This window comes from Cryptomeria japonica, chromosome 10 (genome assembly GCF_030272615.1).
Source record: "Cryptomeria japonica chromosome 10, Sugi_1.0, whole genome shotgun sequence".
Lineage (NCBI taxonomy): Eukaryota > Viridiplantae > Streptophyta > Pinopsida > Cupressales > Cupressaceae > Cryptomeria > Cryptomeria japonica.
This window is the reverse complement of record NC_081414.1, coordinates 225,933,554-225,953,480: the sequence shown is the minus strand read 5'-3', so window position 1 is coordinate 225,953,480 and position 19,927 is coordinate 225,933,554. Positions and strand designations below refer to the sequence as shown.

General features: G+C 39.0%; 1 protein-coding gene and 1 non-coding gene across 5 annotated transcripts in view; both read right to left on the bottom strand.

Moving 5' to 3' along the window:
• The window catches only part of LOC131034873 (uncharacterized), a 240,508-nt gene that overhangs the window by 206,743 nt on the left and 13,838 nt on the right, over positions 1 to 19,927 (bottom strand). For all 4 annotated transcript variants that reach the window (XM_057966473.2, XM_057966472.2, XM_057966469.2 and 1 more), the window contains one exon: positions 12,004 to 12,082. In XM_057966473.2, the coding sequence (XP_057822456.2) occupies positions 12,004 to 12,082 (79 nt within the window). The remainder of the gene's footprint in view (positions 1 to 12,003; positions 12,083 to 19,927) is intronic.
• LOC131859693 (small nucleolar RNA SNORA5) lies at positions 11,167 to 11,291 on the bottom strand. The gene has a single exon (XR_009359303.1). It is a non-coding gene; the product is annotated as a small nucleolar RNA SNORA5 (small nucleolar RNA).

The following is a 19,927-nucleotide window of genomic DNA, read 5'->3' as shown; positions in this document are numbered from 1 at the left end:
ATGCCAAGTAGAATGTAATGTCCCCATTCAAGACCTAAATACAACAAGAGTCATAAATGTTGATCACCTTTCAAAAAGTGATGATGGGCAACATAAGGACCAACTACCAAGATAGAATGACAATTGCAAAAGAGTTGGAACCGATCAGGCTATAGACATGAAGTCAAGCATTGAGTATCGACTGCTTAAGATATAATCAGCACATCGATCCCATTCAAGACGATGATCAGCATTATACCTTAATGAGCAGAGAAGATATTCGATTAGCATGATAATCGGATTCACTGAGTAAGGACAACCTCAGATTATCGGATTACAGAGACCCAATGTCCTTCAATCTGTCAAGGAAGCTAGTCATTCCAAGCATATCGATAATCATGGCAGCATCAAATTAATAATAAAGCACCTTCTTAACTAATCTCCATTTAATGAAAGATGCGGTTAGGAGTAACTGATATTAGTTATGCATATAACTGATTTGGTTATAGTTGAAAGGGCATGATAAAAGTCATCAAGGGCAGTGATGAGGAAAAGACAAAAGACGTGTCTCTTATGCCACCTATTCCCAGCATATAAGATGACAATCACAAACATTTGCAAAAGGGTGTGAGTTTTTTATCTTATCTTCTTTACCCAGTTTGGATCACTCATTGAGAGCAATTGCCAGAGGCACATAATCGGTAGCATAAGGAACAAGTTATCAATCAGAAAAGGCACAAAATCTTGCATGTTTATATAGTCAATTCTGGAATGGCATCTTCACATATCGTTGCAAGCACATAAGTCTGCATCAGGTACGGCAACGTATCACCATGAAGTGATACTGATATCTAAACCTGCATATATTTATCAGTAGATCAGACACAGCAGCATTTTCAGGGGTGATCATTGCACAATCATCATCAGCGTACTAGGAAGAGCAAGCCCACTCATCATTTGCCAACCAAAATAGCGGCAAATCTCTATTTGCATACATATAAAGTATCAATTTAGACAGCAATCATTAGAACCAATTGCATGATTTGAAAGATTGCATTAGATATCACTAGAGGCGATAATTAAGAATCAGACTTCACATGTTATAAGAGTTATATCAGAGACAGCAATTTGTATTGCCATAGGCAATACTATTCATCTCAATTGGCATAGCAAGTAATCATTGCACTAAGACAAATCAACTCACCTTAGCATACATATTGTTGGTGTAAATAATTATTCATCTTGGATATTATTACACTTTACTTAAGTTTACTTAGGAAATGCATTTCATAGTAGTTTGGGTATGAGACACTTGGGTGTTTGTGTCACATTGGGATAGTGTGTGTAGGAGAATTTCCACCTTTTATGGTGTGATCTTGTTGTTACACTCCACATTCAGTGGGTGATCCACCTCATGTGGACTATTATATTGTTTCTCCTACCTAACCACACCTATTTCCTACCTACCCTTGTTTCTTATTGAGCCACATGTCATGTTTGTGTGCTCACATATCCATATAGCCTTGCCTATATAAGCAGGCTCATATTCATTGTATGTAATGAATGCTTAATGATCCAGTTGATCATATTTTTCATCTGGATAGAATACAGTTTATTTCTATCATCTATTTTGTTCTCTCTTATTTGTGCTTTCCATTGCCTCTTGATCTTGGCAAAATCTCACATGGTATCAGAGTTGGTCCATGTCTCACATAATTGCATATATCAGAGATAGCAAGGGACATTGTTTGTTGTCATTTTACACACATTTATAGATTTATTGCAAAATCAGACATTGTAAGTTAAGGAATTGAGATAATTGTCCCATAATTACTAATTATCTTAAAAGGGGACATTACGTACTTTCTATACTAGTTTACTATGTTTTGGACATTGGTGACTTCGTCATTTTGACATTTATACTACAAACTTGTAGCCTTTGGGCATTTTGGTGTATGCTGTATTATTTATAAATTTAAAATTATATGATATGCATATCTGATATTTCAAATTTCCCTATATTCATTATGTTATACTAAGTAATTCTGAATCTTTGATACTATAATGTACATGTCAATATGATTACATTTGCTGATTTGGAACTTTGTTACTTAATCAGTGTTATGATGTTATCATATGAATATCTGAAACTTCCCTATATTTTTAATGCACACATATATGTATATAGCCATCCCCATCCCCTAAAAATGGCCTAAAACAATCTTGTCCCCTAAACGTGTCCCCCCATCACGGAAACTTGGTGGAACACACACACACACAGCCATCCCCATCCCTTAAAATGGCCTAAAACAATCAAGTCCCCGAAAAGTATTCCCCCCATCCAGGAAACTTGGTGGAACATAGCTATTTAAGGAGCTTTCATCTCCTTTTGTAAATATTGAATATCAATTATCATTTCATGTTTCAACGATTATGTTTACTTTAGAAACTTTTTGTTTCTATAAATACTTTGTATTGTCACCATTACAGAATTTCTTGCAAGTTTTTCAAGTCATTTGGATTTTACTATTTGATTTTTTCCCTATATGTCATTGTGAATGTAATGTGACAGTTAGGGCTTCTTATTTCTTCATGCAAATGCCGATTACCAAGTAATGTTATATCATCTTAAGAATGTTTCTCAGCATTAAATATTGTACTCCTCTTTAAGTATTTGATAGCTCACATTCATGTACATGATACTATCCCTCAATTGAATATAATTTTCTGCTAGTTCAATTTCTCATTGTTGCTAGTGTGTTTTTTTATACTTGATTTCATTTTATTGTCTAATGTGAGGAACAAAGCAACAATGAAGTGACCAAAGAAAATAAAACAATGCGAGACACGCAATGGATTTCAAAGAATTGATTGAATATCAGAATGAGCAAGACGCTCATAAATAATACAAGGATATTTACAAGAATAGCAAGTTTCTAATAAGAAACTGCTTGGAAGATCGAAGACGATCTAACCAAAATAGAATATACACTATTGAGCATTAATACTAAAATTAACATTATTTTAATATTCTATTACCCTCCCTTAATGCTCAATCTATTAACTACACCTATAGACCCCCTGAATTTTACAAATTTATCAGGACCAAGGGGCTTGGTGAAGATGTCTGCTGGCTGCTCCGATGTAGGAACATACAGCAACTGGATGGATCCGTCTTCAACCAGCTGTCGAATATAGTGACAATGAGTTTCCACAGGCTTGGTTCTTTCATGGAAGACTGGATTCTTGGCGAGTTTGAGCACTCCCTGATTATCACAGAACAAGGGAGTAGGACCTGCCTGAGATACATGCATATCCGCAAGCATTCGTCGAAGCCAAACCGCCTCACAAGATGCCTTAACTGCTCCCCGATACTCTGCTTCTGTCGAGGAGAGAGCCACAGCCTGCTGCTTCTTACTAGTCCATGTGATAGCACCAGATCCCAAACTAAACACATACCCTGCTGTAGACTTACAGTCATCAACCGAACCTGCCCAGTCAGAATCTGTGTAACCACTGAGTATAGGATTAGAACTCCGAGTGTACAGAAGTCCATAATCAGGAGTGCCACTCACATAACGCAGCACACGCTTCGCTGCTATCCAATGATCAGCCTTGGGAGCTGTCATGAAGCGTGAAATGTAGCTCACTGAAAAACTGATGTCAGGTCTAGTGGCAGTAAGATAGATGAGGCCGCCCACTAGTTGCCTGAACAGAGATTCATCCACAACTGGTGAAGATGACTGAGCTGAAAGTTTGAGCCTGGGTTCCATAGGAGTAGAGGCAGGTTTGCAATCCTACATTCTGAACCTGTCCACAAGACTTCTGGCATACTTGGACTGAGAGAGAAAGATACTGTTCTCAGTCTGCCAGACTTCAACTCCTAAGCAGTAATGTAGAAGTCCCAAATCTGTCATATCAAAGGTGCGGCACAAATCCTGTTTGATCCCAGTGATCAAATGTGCTAAACTGTCAATAATGATTAAGTCATCCACATAGACAACTACAAACAGAATATCATTACTAGAATGCTTGATATACAAGTTTGCATCAGATGGACTCCGCTGAAAACCATGATCTGTCAGGTACTTATCAATTTTCATGTACCAAGCCCGAGGAGCTTGTTTCAGACCATAGAGTGCTTTGACTAGTCTACAGACCTTCTGTTCTTGACCAGCAACCTTGAATCCTGGAGGTTGCGTCATGTAGACTTCTTCCTGTAAGTCACCATTCAAGAAAGCACTTCTGACGTCCATCTGATGGACTTTCCAACTGAACTGGGCTGCCAAGACAAGAACGAGCCGTATGGTACTCATTTTGGTTGTAGGAGCAAAAGTCTCCTCATAGTCAATGCCTTCTTTCTGTGAGAACCCACGAGTAACAAGGCGAGCCTTATACTTGTCTAGGGTTCCATCAGCTTTGTATTTTACTTTGTACACCCATTTGCAGCTAATGGGCTTCTTCCCTGAAGGAAGATCAGAAAGGGCCCAAGTGTGATTCTTCTGAAGACTCTGGAACTCAGCTTCCATAGCCTGTTCCCACTCAGGTATACCTTTAGCCTCTGAGTATGTCTGAGGCTCAAAAACACTGTGTATGTTAGCCATGAGAGCAAAATTGACTGTATGCTGCTGTTTGCTCTTATTACGGGAGGTTCTACCCTCAATGAGCTCAGTATCCCTGAGATCGCCAATGGTCTTGGCCCACCATTTAGGCCGGAGAGTAGAAGTGCGAACATCTGGAGGAGCTGGAAGAGGCGCAGGATCAGGAACAGGAGCAACAGGAGGAGGATTATTCTCCGGAGGGAACTCAGGTAGTGCATCATCGAAAATAGATTCTGCATCATCCCTCCCATCAGGTGGACCTAATGGAATAAGAACACTGTGAGGCTGATCCTCAGAACTCTGCTCAGAAGAAGGGGACTGAAAGAATCCTCTGTCTTCATCAAGTACAACATCACGACTGAAGATAAGACGGTCAGTGTCTATATCTATCAGTCTGTAGGCCTTATGGTGATCACTGTATCCTGTCATCATGAGTTTCTGACTTTTGGAATCCAACTTGGAGCGCTTAGCATCTGGAATCCAAACATAGGCAACAGAGCCAAAAACCTTCAGGTGGCTGATCTGAGGCTTCCGACCAGACCAAACCTCTTCTGGAGTCTTCCCCTTAACAGCCTGAGTAGGAGAGCGGTTAAGAAGGTAGACAGCAGTAAAGACTGCTTCAGCCCAATACTTATTCGGAACACTCCTATGTTGTAACATAGAGCGAGCCATCTCAACAACCATACGATTGCGACGCTCAACAACACTGTTTTGCTGAGGAGTGTAGGGTGTAGTCAACTGGCATTTGATGCCATGGGTATCACAGAAGTGGGAGAATGCAGAAGAACAAAATTCCCCCCCGTTATCTGTCCTAAGAGTAATGATACTATGTCCAGACTCTTTTTCAACAAAGGACTTAAACTTCTGAAAGATACTAAATACATCTGATTTATGCTTAAGAAAGTACACCCACATCTTTCTACTAAAATCATCTACAATAAGCAAAAAATATTTGCAACCAATAACAAAAGATGTATTCATAGGACCACAAATATCAGCATGAAGTAATTGAAGTACCTTAGATGCGCGCCAAGACTTTCCATGTGGGAATGAAGTCCGATGTTGTTTGCCAGCTTGACAGGCGCCACATACTCCAAGATGCTGAGTCTGAATATCAGGTAACCCTGAAACAAGTCCCTCCCGAGATAGTTGAGAGAGATACTGAATGTTGAGATGTCCATATCTCTGATGCCACAAAGTGCTGAGAGGAGAAACACGAGCTGCCAGAGCCACTTCAGAAGAATCACCAGTGTCAAGAAGCCTATATAGGCCATGATCCTCTAGACCAACAGCAACAGTAAGACGAGTCTCCCGATCAATGATGGAGCACTTGTGAGCACTGAACACCACATCTAGTTGAGGAGAATTCCTCATAATCTGGCTGACAGAGAGCAGATTAAGTTCCATTCCAGGAACATAGTACACATTCAGAAAAAGGAGAGTCCTGCCACCAGACTGTATCTGAACAGTGCCTCTGCCAACAACTGTATACTCCTCACCTCCGCCAAATACAACGAAATCACTGAAAGGTGAAAAGTCTGTAAACCAGTCACGCCGATGAGAAAAGTGATGTGATGCACCAGAGTCGATGTACCAAGCAGAAGACCTGGCATGATCTGAAGACCTCTTAGCCATAAAGGCATAAAAGGCAGACTCCTTCTGCTCGGAATGTTCAGCAACATGCGCCTTCTGGTGTGACCCTCCCTGCTTCTTTTGTTCAGAAGCGAGCCTCTGACGGCAATCTTTCTTCATATGGCAGTACTTGTGACAGTAATTGCACTGCACATTCTTCTTCTTAGCTCCATCCTGTGTCTGAGAAGAGCCTTTCTGCTGAGAAGACTGAGAGGACTGAAATTTGCCTTTATCCTTCTAAAAGGATTGAGCTGTGAAGGCATTTTCCGAGGAGGCTAATGTAGTACCACTACCAAACTGCTGTTTCCCGCGATCCTGCTGTAGAAGTTTGGTGCATAATTCTAAAAACTTCAGATCAACATTAGTGGAAGTAATATTGAGGGTCTCAATGAAGTGTTCATACGATTTCGGAAGACTTTTCAGAGTGATTACTACCATGTCTTCTTCCTCCATAGTCCGACCAATAGCTTCGAACTGATCTCGAATGTCCTTAATCCTCGTGAGGTGTTCCTGTAAGGACATACGTTCGTCCATCATAATGGAGAACAGCTGATTCTTTAGAAAGAATGCTCGGCTCTTGTCGGATGTCTCATGCAATTCCTTCAGATGCTTCCAAATGTCGGAAGCTGTCTTGCCGGAGGGAATCTGCGGTAACTGATCATCAGTCGCTGAGAGTTTGAGAAGCATAACTGCCTCCCGATTGCGTTCATCAAACTTATCTTGATCTGCACCAGGTATACTAGGACTGAGCTCTTTTCCCAACACAAGCTGGTCAAGACGCCTATATTCAAAAATGGTCAACATACGCTGTTTCCAGATGTTGTAATTGTGACCATTAAAGCGTTGACTGCCTTCTAACATCAGATTGGTGAGAGAAGCCATTTGCACGTTTCCCAAAAAAAAGTTTCCGGCTAACCCAGAAAGATCCAAAGACAACCCACAAATGCGTGCGAAAGACCTAGAAGGAATCTGCTGTCAAAATCTAGATCCGCAGGCTCGAAAATCGAGGCACCCAGAAAAAACGGACAACTACCCATAATAGGGTTCAAAAAACCCACCACGAATCTACAAGAAAAAAATTGGTTTTCGATAAAAACTGAAAGTTAACACCTGAATCGAAAAAATGTCGTCGCCAAAGATGCAGGTCGCGGGGTGCAGATCACGCATTTGCAAAGGGGGCGAGTTGCAGGTGGCGACGCCGAAGCCTGCAGACACGCACAAAGCCGAAGGCTGTTGCCGGTCGCGGGGGTGGTGGAGGCGACGCCGGAGTGTTCGAAGTCCGCGACGTCGCACACAGGTCGCGACAACACGCGACGACCCTGCAGATCGAGGACACAGGTCGCGACAACACGCGATGACCCTGCAGGTTGAAAACACAGGTCGCGGTAACACGCGACAATCCTGCAGGTCGAAAAACACAGGTCGCGGTAACACGCGACGATCCTGCAGGTCGAAAAACACAGGTCGCAGGAAGAAAAAAACCGACGATACCACCCCAGAAGCTAAAAAAAACTTTGATGAATTTTTTTTCAAAAAATAATTTCGAAAATTTCCACTAATTGGAAATTAGGATTAAAAAATTTTCGAAAAAATTTCTCCTATAGCTCTGATACCATAAAACAATGCAAGACACGCAATGGATTTCAAAAAATTGATTGAATATCAGAATGAGCAAGACGCTCATAAATAATACAAGGATATTTACAAGAATAGCAAGTTTCTAATAAGAAACTGCTGAGAAGATCGAAGACGATCTAACCAAAATAGAATATACACTATTGAGCATTAATACTAAAATTAACATTATTTTAATATTCTATTAGAAAATAGCTTATCTCTATAAAAAGGCACAGATTTTGTTGAAATTTTATATGAATTCATTTTCCTAACATGTTCAATTGTAGGTAACATCTGAATTCATTGCAGTTATGCTTCATGTGACCACAAAACAGGGATTCACAACAGATGGAAAACCTTCTCTTAACCTTTTTCAAATATTTCACCATCCCTAATCTAAACGAATCTTCAGCATGAAAAGAAAAGTGCAAACACAATGCTGTAATTGGATATACTTAATTTTGTTTTATTTTTGTTCTCATTAATCTGTAATGCCTATTTAATTATATTAATCTTACCTATGGATGCTTCTCAAGCACACCAACAAAGTTACTACATGTATTTATTTAGACACTACTGTCATAAGTGCTATATAAGTCTATTTGCACTGCACTACTTGCTGCAAGTAATATGGCTTTTTAAAAGCCATCAAACTATTATTAAAATATTCAATGTTGCTGTATTAAACAATGAAGATGAAGTCTTCTTAAATAGAAAAGTACAAAACGATGTTTCTAAAAGAAACAGTCATAAAATGAAGCCAGAATAGAAACTACCTAAAGACGACTAAGATGACCATTAAAGAAACAATACATTATTCTAACACCCTCCCTTACTGGTCATCGTTCTACCAACCGAGAGAAAAACAAAGAAGGTTGCCCCCTCCTTAGAACATTCTACGACAAGAGCCTGCCACTGACCCTCCCAGAATCTGCAGAACTTCTGGATATCTCCACAAATCATCCAACCTGATGTTGGGTAACAAAGTTGTCCTTCCCTGTAGAGACACCAAGAACAGCCGCATAAACCCAAACCATGATTTTGAGGAAAAATCAGCAAACCTCAACAAACTTTTGCATATGAGCACAACACCCCAAAACAGATTGCAAAAAGATACAACTTTTGAGGAAAAAATCACCAAACCCTGAAATTGAAGATAACAAAGCATCGTTTTTTCGGAAAAAATGGTAAAAACCGTAGGATCCATGATTTTTGAGAAAAAAATCAAGCAAAACCCAAATTCCCATGCGAACATCGCAAATTACAAATGACAGACACAATTTTTTAGGCGAAAAATTGATCAACCCACAAACAATCCGAGACATGAATCAAAAAACAAATCTTCGTTTTTTGAGGAAAAATGGTAAAACCTAATAGAATTTTTTAAGGATAAAAATTATTAAAACCCTACCATCAAAATAATTTTTGTGGACAAAATTATTAAAACCCACGAAGTAATTTTTTTTTAAAGGGACAAAAATCACTAAAAACCCATGAAATAATTTTTGAGGCAAAATTATGAAAACCTTGAGATATCTTTTAAGGACAAAAATATAAACCCACGGAATAATTTTTTCTTTTGGAGAAAAATTATAAAACAATTGCCATCGAAAAATTCCAAAAACCTATAGAGAAAAAAAAATGCAGCACATACAAAAGACACACAAATAAAGAGCGCCACAACCACCAATATCTGAAAAAAGTGTTTGCAGAAAAAAACCGCTAGGAAATCGTGTCGCCATCGTCACGCAAAGAATAACACCCCATCGCGCGCACATAGAAGCGCGAGCTGAAATACAAGCACCCAAAAAATAAAACGACACGACACAAAAAACAGACGAAAACCCTTCCGCGTCGAAAAAAAAATTCAAAAAAATAACTTCCCAGAAGATGCATTCTTGTCACAAGAAAACCCCAGCAAAAAAGACGCAACTAACACAAAAAGAACGCAGGCCATCAACAGCGAAGCGCAAGTAAAAGCAGACGCAGGAAGAACAAATCTTTTGTTGCAAAAAGAACTTCATAAACCTCCACAGCCTATCGCGCGAAAAAAAACACAAGGTAAAAAGACAAAAAGCAGGAGAAGAAGTCATCGCGCGAAATACAAAGGTCGTGCGGGATGCAGAAGTCGCGGTGCAGAAAGGGTTTTTGCAGCGGAAAAACAGCCCGCAAACAAAGCTTTTCGCAAAAAAAAACGCAGGAGAAAATCCGCCAAGAATTTTCAAACAAACCTTAGCTAGAACCAAACAATGATCTGCCACCAAGAACCACCCAGTACACGGGTAAAAATCGTTCACGAGTTTGAACATAAAAACCCGCCCCCTTTTTTTCACCTAGATCGTACTGAAACCCTAGACAAATGGTTTCCCCATAATCCTAAGCCGAGGGAGACAAGGCCAAACCTGCTCTGATACCATATTATTAAAATATTCAATGTTGTTGTATTAAACAATGAAGACAAAGTCTTCTTAAATAGAAAAGTACAAGATGTTTCTAAAAGAAACAGTCGTAAATTGAAGCCACAATAGAAACTACCTAAAGACGACTAAGATGACCATTAAAGAAACGATACATTATTCTAACACAAACCTCTTGCCAGCAGTCTCATTCTACACAAACAATTTTGCTATCAAACAAAATGCAAAAAGATTGAACTGTAAAAACCTTTAATTAGCAAGCAAATCACTAGAACTCAACCTTACCCAAGAGGTTGAGGTGACTCTAGATGTTCTACACTCTTAGACATTTTCCTTCCAAAAATATAAAGAGGTAAAAAGGGAAAGCACCAATGTTCCACAAAAATGCGTTCCCCCCCCCCCCAGGCCCAAGTCCCCCCCGTCCCCGAAACTTTTTCCCTTTGTCCCCATCTGCACTCTTCGACATTTTCCTTCCAAAAATATAAAGAGGTAAAAAGGGAAAGCACCAGTGTTCCACGGAAACATGTTCCCCCCCCCCCAAGGCCCAAGTCCCCCCGTCTCCCCGTCCCCAACGGTCGTGGAACACTGGAAAGCACTCAATCTTAGTCTTTATTTAATACACCAAGTTCTCAACCCATAATGCCACTTATATTATATTTATATAGCTTGATGCAATATTAGACTTTTCACTATTTAATCTCCAAACTTGGGGCTGAAATGCACTCCTGAGATAAGAATCTAGCTTGTCTTGGATAAATTTTGTCTATTTCTGCAGAAAAGGGCAGACATCAAAGGGGCAGCCCACAATCAGGGTTGTAGATCCCAGATAAATCAACACCACCCTTCCATTTCTAGTAACATAGCCAGATAAACTAATCTATCTTAAACTAGACCTGAATCTTCCTTTTATTCCAAGGCACAATCCAAGATGGCCTACCTTAACCCAGGGGCAGATACAAAGGATCTGAGATCATGAGCCATCTACTGCTCCCATATGGTCTATATAGACATTACTAAGACCAAAGTCAAATATAACTTCTAAGCTATGATTGGTTCGTGCTTTGCCTGAGAATGATATATTTCTTAATGAGTCCAAGTGCTGTAAGTGGAAAAAACTGATCAAACATCCTGCTTGCTAGCCTCATTTTGTAGAAACAATTTTTCCTATCAAACAGAATGCAAAAAGATTTAATTGCAGAAGCCTTAACCAAGCAAATCACTAAAATATAGACATAACTAAATCCAAATTCCACAAGAACTTCCAACTAAGATTTGTTCACGCTCTACATAAGTATGTAATTTACTACATAATTAAATACAATCTTGGAACCATTATAAAATTCTGTTTGTACATAGCATTTACCAAGATTTCAGTGAAATGGTTTTATCATAGAATAAATTGTACATTCTTTACTTTTATCTAGATATTTTAGCTAATCAAAGTTCCATAAATTATTTTCGCCATTTACATTTTCTAGTAATTGACAATGGGCATATAAATTTTCAGGAGTGGAGAAATTCCTCTATCAGTAAGTGAAAGGAAAGCTTCCATCTCTAGATATTATAGTATACCAACCTAATTACAAATTAAAAGACAGATCCTGCGCTCATCAAAAACATACCTAGCTTTAATGTTTGACAAATTTAACTTCAGAACAAAAAGCACATAACATTAACACTAGAGTTTTTGAGTTTATGATGCTTTGTACCCATTATTATAACAGTAAATACTAAAAGAGGTAAATCTCAATACTTACGTTTCCAAAGAATCAGTTGAACAAGTTCTGTTGGCCTGACAAGAGATTTTTTCCAACGGCAGAGGAATATCCATAGAACCTGTGGTCCACTGTAATCGTTAGACTTTATGGGAGCCTCCAGATATTCATCAGTAGAGTTCTACTAAAGAATTTTCTAGAGACAAAAGATGGAATAAATAATAAAAGGATGTAAAGCTAGGATTCAGTGTGAACAAAGGCATATCAACTTGATCAAAGAAAAATTCATAGTTTCTGTAAATGTGCTGCACACTGCAATCTATTTCAGTTTTGAACTTTCTTTTATTAATATAAGATTGAAAATTGTTGGTGTAGTCATAATTACTGCTTGTATAGTTTTCCTGCATTTATTTTTTAAACTTGTAGTCAAAGTTTGCGTTGGATCAACTCCCAAATGAAGCACCATATGAAATATACTAACTCAGAAACATCAATTTATTGTCACAGAAAATTTATGAAATTGAAATATCACCTAAGATTAATAATAAACTCTGTGCACAGAAACATCCGATATATTTTTTCAGATTAATGATATCACATATGGAGGCCTCTATACTTTTGTTTCATCAGTTCATAGCCCAATCATCTATGATATTCAAAATAGAAAATCAGATTTGCATTCATACAATTGGCATGTTTCACTGAATACAATCTATAAACAATATGTTACCCGACAAAATGTTACCAAACACAATTTGTCCTCCCAGATTCTAACTGCAGATTGTCAGGGTTACGAAGAATGTTCAGTATCTGATAGTCCTGGAGGATTCTTGCTGATCTAAATTCTTGTTACTTTGCTGGTGTCAAAGACACACTACAAAGTAAGTCCATTCCTGACTTGTGGAAGCAAGCTGGTGGTGACTGATTGAATTTGCAGAAACTGGCCCACGACTGACTCTGTCCCTTTTCTTCCCTGCTCACTTGGAATCCTCTCTCCTCTCAAGCATATGACTGATTGCTTCTTGTCAGTTGTCTGATAGCCCAGGTGGGGTAACGTCGCAAGATCCTATCTCTGCGGCTCACACTAAACTGATATCTCCAAGCTGCACCCAATATAGGTGCCTGGAAGTGGCATCGTTTCTCCCAAATATGAGCAGCAATTAAATTGTACTGCAACACCGAGTCAGAAGATTCTCCATGATTCTCCTTGTTAATGCATGAAATCTTTGCTCCTTCCGATTGGACCTCCTGTATATAATGAATGCAAATTGTAGATAAGCAGATTAGTTGAAACACTTGAAAACTAGCAGACAAGAGTAGGGTTTGTGTCCTACCTTGCAAAGGGTGTCGGATTGTCGCCCCGGCAGTCCAACGTGTACAAAGGCAATGTACTAATAATCCAAGCATGATCCTTCAATGCTAAGACACTTGCATATATACGCTCACCTCAACCGAGGCGGCCTAAACCCAAAAAATAAAAAATAACCCGCCTATTTGGCTGCCAACGATTTATTGGAAAATTAATAATAAAAATAAAGGATCATCCTGTCAGCCCAGGGTTGAAAATTTGAAATTAATAATAATAATTACATTTATTTATAATTTTAGTCTTATAATTAACTACTAAATTAATGCTTCATCACAATCGTCCCGACCTCAAGCAATTTCAGGTTAGGGTGTTTGAACATCTCCACTCCTTCCCAAGTCACATCTTCGAGGGGAAGCCCCTTCCATTTCACCAAATACTGAGTATAATTTTGTTTCTCAACCTCTTCTCCCTTTCATCCAACACTGTCTCAGGGTTGGGAATGAATTTGCCCTCATAGTCAATTGGAGGGAGTTCTTGTGTAGGAGAGACCTGCCATGTAAGGGCCCTTTCAAAACATGAAACAGGGAATATATTATGAATTTTGTTGTCAACGGGTTACTCCAACTTATAAGCCACAGCTCTAACCTTCTAGACCACCTTGTAAGGTCCATAAAAACAAGACTTCAGCTTCTCAGCTCCATTCCCTTTGATAGAAGACTATCTATACAGTTGCAACCTCAAGAACACCATATCACCAATCTCAAAGACCCTCTCCGTTCGATGTCTATCAGCATATAGCTTTTGCTGATTTTGGACCCGCTGCAATCTCCTTAAAGAGACTCTAGAATGTCTTTACTTTATTGCACCACATCTCTTGCACTAGGTACCCTACTATCGGTAAGGATCAAATCCATGAATGAAGTAGCATCATAACCATGTAGTGTCTTAAAAGGGGTCATACCAATCAGCATGTGTTGAGTTGTGTAGTAGCAATATTCCCCCAAATGCTTCCATTTGATCCATGTTGTTTGCTGCCCCGTAATGTAATTCCTTATCCTTTATCCACTTATTCACTATTTCTATTTGCCCATTAGTTTGTGGATGATAAGTAGTGTCGGGTATCAACTCAATACCCGTCAAACGAAAGAGTTCTTGCCAAAACAAACTTAAAAACCTTACAATAGTTTTTGGCAAACCATGAAGTCTGAAAATTTCTCTAAAAAACAGGTCTGCCACTAGAGGAGCCTTAAAATCCAAAAAATGACATGAAAATGGGCATATTTTGTAAGCCTATCAACCACCACATACAAACAGTCCTTACCTTGGACCTTTGGCAGCCTAGTGATGTAATCCATCCATATGCTCTCCCATTTCTAATTTGGAATGGGTAAAGGCTGCAATAATCCAGCTGGGAATACATGTTCTACTTTGTTTTGTTGACATTCCATACATTCTCTTACATGCTGCATCACATCATTTTTAAGTCCTTTCCATGAAAAACACTCTCTTACTTGTTTATATGCCTTGTAAAAGCCCGGATGACCAGCAAACAGTGTGTCATGACATGCCCTCAAAATCTTCTTCTCCATTTTGGATTCAAGTATGATATATACACCGTCTTTGTACATGATGAGCTCATTCACAACTTTGAATCTATCATCTTTCACTTTGCCTTCCAATAAGCAGATATATCAGTTATAGAATGAAGATGAAGCTTCCTAGAGAGTGCATCAGCCACCACATTGTTATTCCCCTTTACATATTCAAAATCAAAATCATAAGCTAGATTTTCAATTTCCCATTTCTGTTGTCCATCATTCAAATCTCTTTGGTTAAGGAAGTACTTCAGACTATTATGATCTGTTTTAACTTTTAACTACAAACTTCTCACAAACCAAGTATTATCAGAATTTAGCTTAATGCATGAATTATGACCAGCATTTCTTTGTCATAAATTGAGAACTTCCACTTAGATTCCTTGAGTTTTTGGCTCTCATATGCTATGGGGTGTTTATTTTGCATCAAAACAGCCCTTATACCCTCTGAAGCATCACAATCTAAGAGCAAAGGGAGTGAAAAATATGGAATTGCCAAAACTAGGCATGAGCTCATTACCTCATTGAGTTTGTCAAAAGCTTGTTGGCCTGTTGGTCTTGTTGGACTGTCGGGCTCCATGAGAATGTCCCCTTCTTTGTTAAATTTGTTAAAGCAGCAGCGAATTGTGAGAATCCCTTCACGAACCTTCTATAATAGCTGTATAGACATACAAATCCTCTCAGCTAAGTCAAATTACTTGGTCTAGGCCAATCTTGAATTGCTTTGATCTTCTCCTTATCCACACTAACCCCTTGTGCACTAATTTTGAATCCCAACCACAAAATTTCAGTTAACCCAAACTCCCACTTGGAGACTTTGGCATAAAAAGAATGTTGTCCAAGTATGCCCAGCACCTCATCTAGGTGTTTCAAATGATCTTCTCAAGTCTTACTATAAATCATTAAATGATCTTCCCAAGTCTTACTATAAATCAGAATGCCAATACACCTCATCTAGGTGTTTCAAATGATCTTCCCAAGTCTTACTATAAATCATCAAATGACCTTTCCAAGTCTTACTGTAAATCAGAATGTCATCAAAGAAGACCAAAACTAATTTCCTCAATCGTATGGCATTACCAAAAATTCATAATGCCCATAATGACACCTAAATGCTATTTTATGCACATCCTCACCTCTCACCTTGATTTTGTGAAACCCTAAATGCAAATCAATCTTGGAAAAGTACCTTGCTCCATGAAGCTCGTCAATTAACTCATCAATCCTTGGTATGGGGTAGTGATTCTTGATTGTCCCTTTATTGAGTGCTCTATAGTCGATACACATCCTCATGGTCCTATCTTTCTTCTTGACCAACACTATGGATGATGCAAAAGGGCTGGAGCTAGGCCTTATATGCCCCATTTCCAAAAGTTCCTCAATTGCCTTTTCAATCTCCACCTTATACACATTCTGATGATGATATGGAGAGATCATGACTGGTTTTTCTCCTTCCTTAAGCTCAATTATATGCTGAAAACCTCTATCTAGCGGTAGTCCAAGAGGAATGTCTTTGAAAACCTTACCATGCTTGTCCAAAATAGATTGGATCTCCACATTGTAGGATCCTCTTAGCTGAAACTTTTGTGTGCCCCTTATTAGATAGGCCATGTAGAACTATCTTCTCTCCATTGTGTTGGAAGGAGAACTCCATGTTTCAATAGCTTTGTTCATACTTATCAATTAAATACAGCCATCGGACTCCTAGAAACAATTACATATCCATATTAATTACATAAAAATCATCTCTCATTTTACACTCGCCCATTGTCAATTCCATTTGGGAAACCTTCTTAGTGCATGGAAGAATTGTTCCACTTGCAACTTTACATCAAACCCCTCAATATCCTCAGTCTTTAATCCTAGCTTATTCACCACTTCATTAATGTAATTGTAATTAGAAGTAGCCCCACTATCAATAAGGATTGTTACCTTTTGTCCTTTCTAGACCCCTCTAAGACGAAAGGTACTATATCATTATGCTCCTAATAGTGTTGCGAGTGTACCTCTTGAATGACCTTCCCCTTGATGTGGATGCTCCACCTCTTCTACCTATTTTCCATGTTCAGCCTCGTCACTTTCTACATCTTCATCAGAAACTACCTCCATGTAATGTATTTGCCCTTTACCCAAACACCTATGCCCTGGCTGCCAAAGCTCACAGTACCTAAAACATAACTTCCTCCTTGGTAGCTCATTCTTGGATACCTCTACTTGCCTTGACTTGGAGAATGATGCCTTGGGAGGTTGTACATTCTTTTGAAATGGTTTCTTGGGTAGGACAGGAGGTGTTGTTTTCTTGGAATAAAATTTGTCCTTGGTCACTGAATCCTCTAGATTAAGGGCTCTCGTGATGGCTTCTTGCAATGTATGTGGGTCAAATGCCCTTACTAAACCTTTATGAGGTCTAGCCAAGCCTTCTACAAATACCATTATGAGTCTTCTTTCAGTTACATCAGAAAACCATAATTGCAAGTTTTTGGAATTCTTCTACAAAATCCTCCACTCTACCTTCTTGCTTCAGCTGGGCAAGTTCTTGGAAGTCAATTTCTAGATCTCGTGTATCAAATCTTTCAGTCAACCTTTTGTTGAAGTTATTGAATCATGTTCTTGCGTTATCATGCCATGATACCACCATCCATGAGCTATCCCTTCCAAATGCAAAGTGGCAAATTTGATTGCTTCTTCTTCAAACATTGGATTTAATGAGAAGTATGTGTCTAATTTCTACAACTAGGCTGTTGCTAATGAGCCTTTCAAAGGGCAGAGTTCCCAAACTCGCCGCCAGTCAGGCGAGTTCGCCGAGTTGGCGAGTCGAGCCAAGCTCGGCGAGTTTTTCTGACTCGGGACTCAGACTCGGCGAGTTTTGACCATAACTCGCCTGACTCTCAAGTCAGGCGAGTTATGGCAAAACTCGCCGAGTCCAAGCTCCAAGACTCGGCCACAACAGGTCAATGTTTTGACTTGTTTGACAAGTTAGTCTCTCCGTCAGGATTCATATATGGAATATAACATTTAAGTATAAGTGACATTTCCTTATGTCTTTTCTCTTTCTTATACTTTAAGTTATATTCCATATATATTGTCAGGATGTTTGAGAGTGGTTTCGGACCTCCATGAGTTATAATGCAAAATCTAGTTTTTGGAGGATCCTTCAAATTTCCAGACAGTCAAATTTCAGGCCATTTCAGGATCAGGATGACATTCCAGACTTTTAAGGCGAGTTCACTCTGACCTTGATGCAAGGGACAGGACCTAGGAGGACACTATGCATTCAACCAAGGTTTGATTTAGCAACTTGAAGCGTGACCAGATAGTACACAAAAACCCTAGGAATGATCTAAACAACCCCTAATCACTCAACTGACCTAACCTCCTTCACTCCACCTTGAGGAGATCCACCTTATTTGATGACCTTTGAGAAACTCAATCCCTTCAATGCAAAGGCTAAGACACTAAAACGACCAACAAAAAAACTAAAAGGGCTAACCCTAGAAAGAAAAAAATGGGGGTCTTCATTTGCAATGGGGCGATGTGTGAGTACCTCACAACAGGGATGTTTCTTAAAATTTTGAAAAAAGGGGGTGAGTTGGGGACATTTCTTACCTGTCCCCACATCCCAAAATATCCCCCCATGTGGCACAAGGTTATTTTTGGCAAGGGACATGTCTCTGAGGAGCATGTTTTCAAACCCTTTTGGCCTCACAATTCCCCCCTTCCATCCAACATATATATAGCCTAAAAACTAAGAGGTCCAAGAAAGACCAAGGTCAACTATAGTCCCAAGGTAAAACCTAAGTTCAACAAGCACACTATTTAATGCTACCATACACAAGCACTCCTTACAATTTCCAAGTGAAGATGTTCATGAAATCTCATGTTGGTGCTCCCAATTTTTCAATTTGGCCAAAGGAAATACCAAACAGAAGCCCCAAACAAGTAGATACTCTACCAGCATGCCTTTCATGGCATAACAAGCTAGCACACATTATAATTGGGCTTTATTCAATAATGGGTGCATGAAACAAGTTTTAAATCATTAAAAATCTCTTAATTTCAAGGGTCTTTTTATTTTGCCGAGTCATTGCCGAGTCATAGCCGAGTCACGAGTCGAGTCGGCCTTGCCGAGTCCGAGCCCAGTCCGAGTCTGGGAACTATGCTTCAAATACCTCAAAGGTCCCAATGGTAACCTTTCCCAACCGGTGTAGAATGTCCTTGTAATGTCCCCACTTTGAAATAGAATTTATTAATAAATAATAATAATAAAATTAAAATTAAAATATAAAAGAATATAATTAAATTTAATTAAATTAATGAATGGTCAAAAGACATAAAATGAAAAGTTGTGACTGCCTCAAACATGAGATATAAAAGGGAGAAGAGAACCTCACTGAACGGGGATAATTTGGAAATCAGAAGTGCAGATCTGATTTAAATAAGAAGTGCAGATCTGATTGTGAAAGGTTGTGTCCCTTTCAAAGGGCAGAAATAATGAAGAGTTGCACTCTTTCAAAGGGTGCTAATGGTGAAAGGGTGTGTCTCTAGCCAAAAGGCATATATGATGAAGAGGTGTGACCTCTCCATCACATTGAGAGATATAAAGGAAAGGAATCAAAATCCTTCAGTGGCAGCACCATAGATCAGATCAGATCTGAACTGTTATTAAGTTATAGGCAGTAACATCCTTGCTCTTGGTGGTATGCATGGGGATTATGGAAAAGAAAGGAAGAAGCATACACAGCAGAGATTATCAAATCACAGGATAAATATAAATAATGACCTTCTGATAAAGGAGAAGTGTCTTCAATAATCAGCGAACTGAAGGGATCAAGAACAGCAGAACACTAAGACATAAATATACAATAGACTGCTACATTAGGCAAACTGTGAGAAATTAGAAATATAAAGGACCAGCCAGCATTACAACCATATTATCAGTTAATGCACATCTGGTATGCTCTTCCCTATTCATGACTTTATAGCATAATAGAGTATAATTGCAGATCGAATGTCTATAATATTATACAATACCTTGTGGCCAGTTACATTGGGCGTATCATTC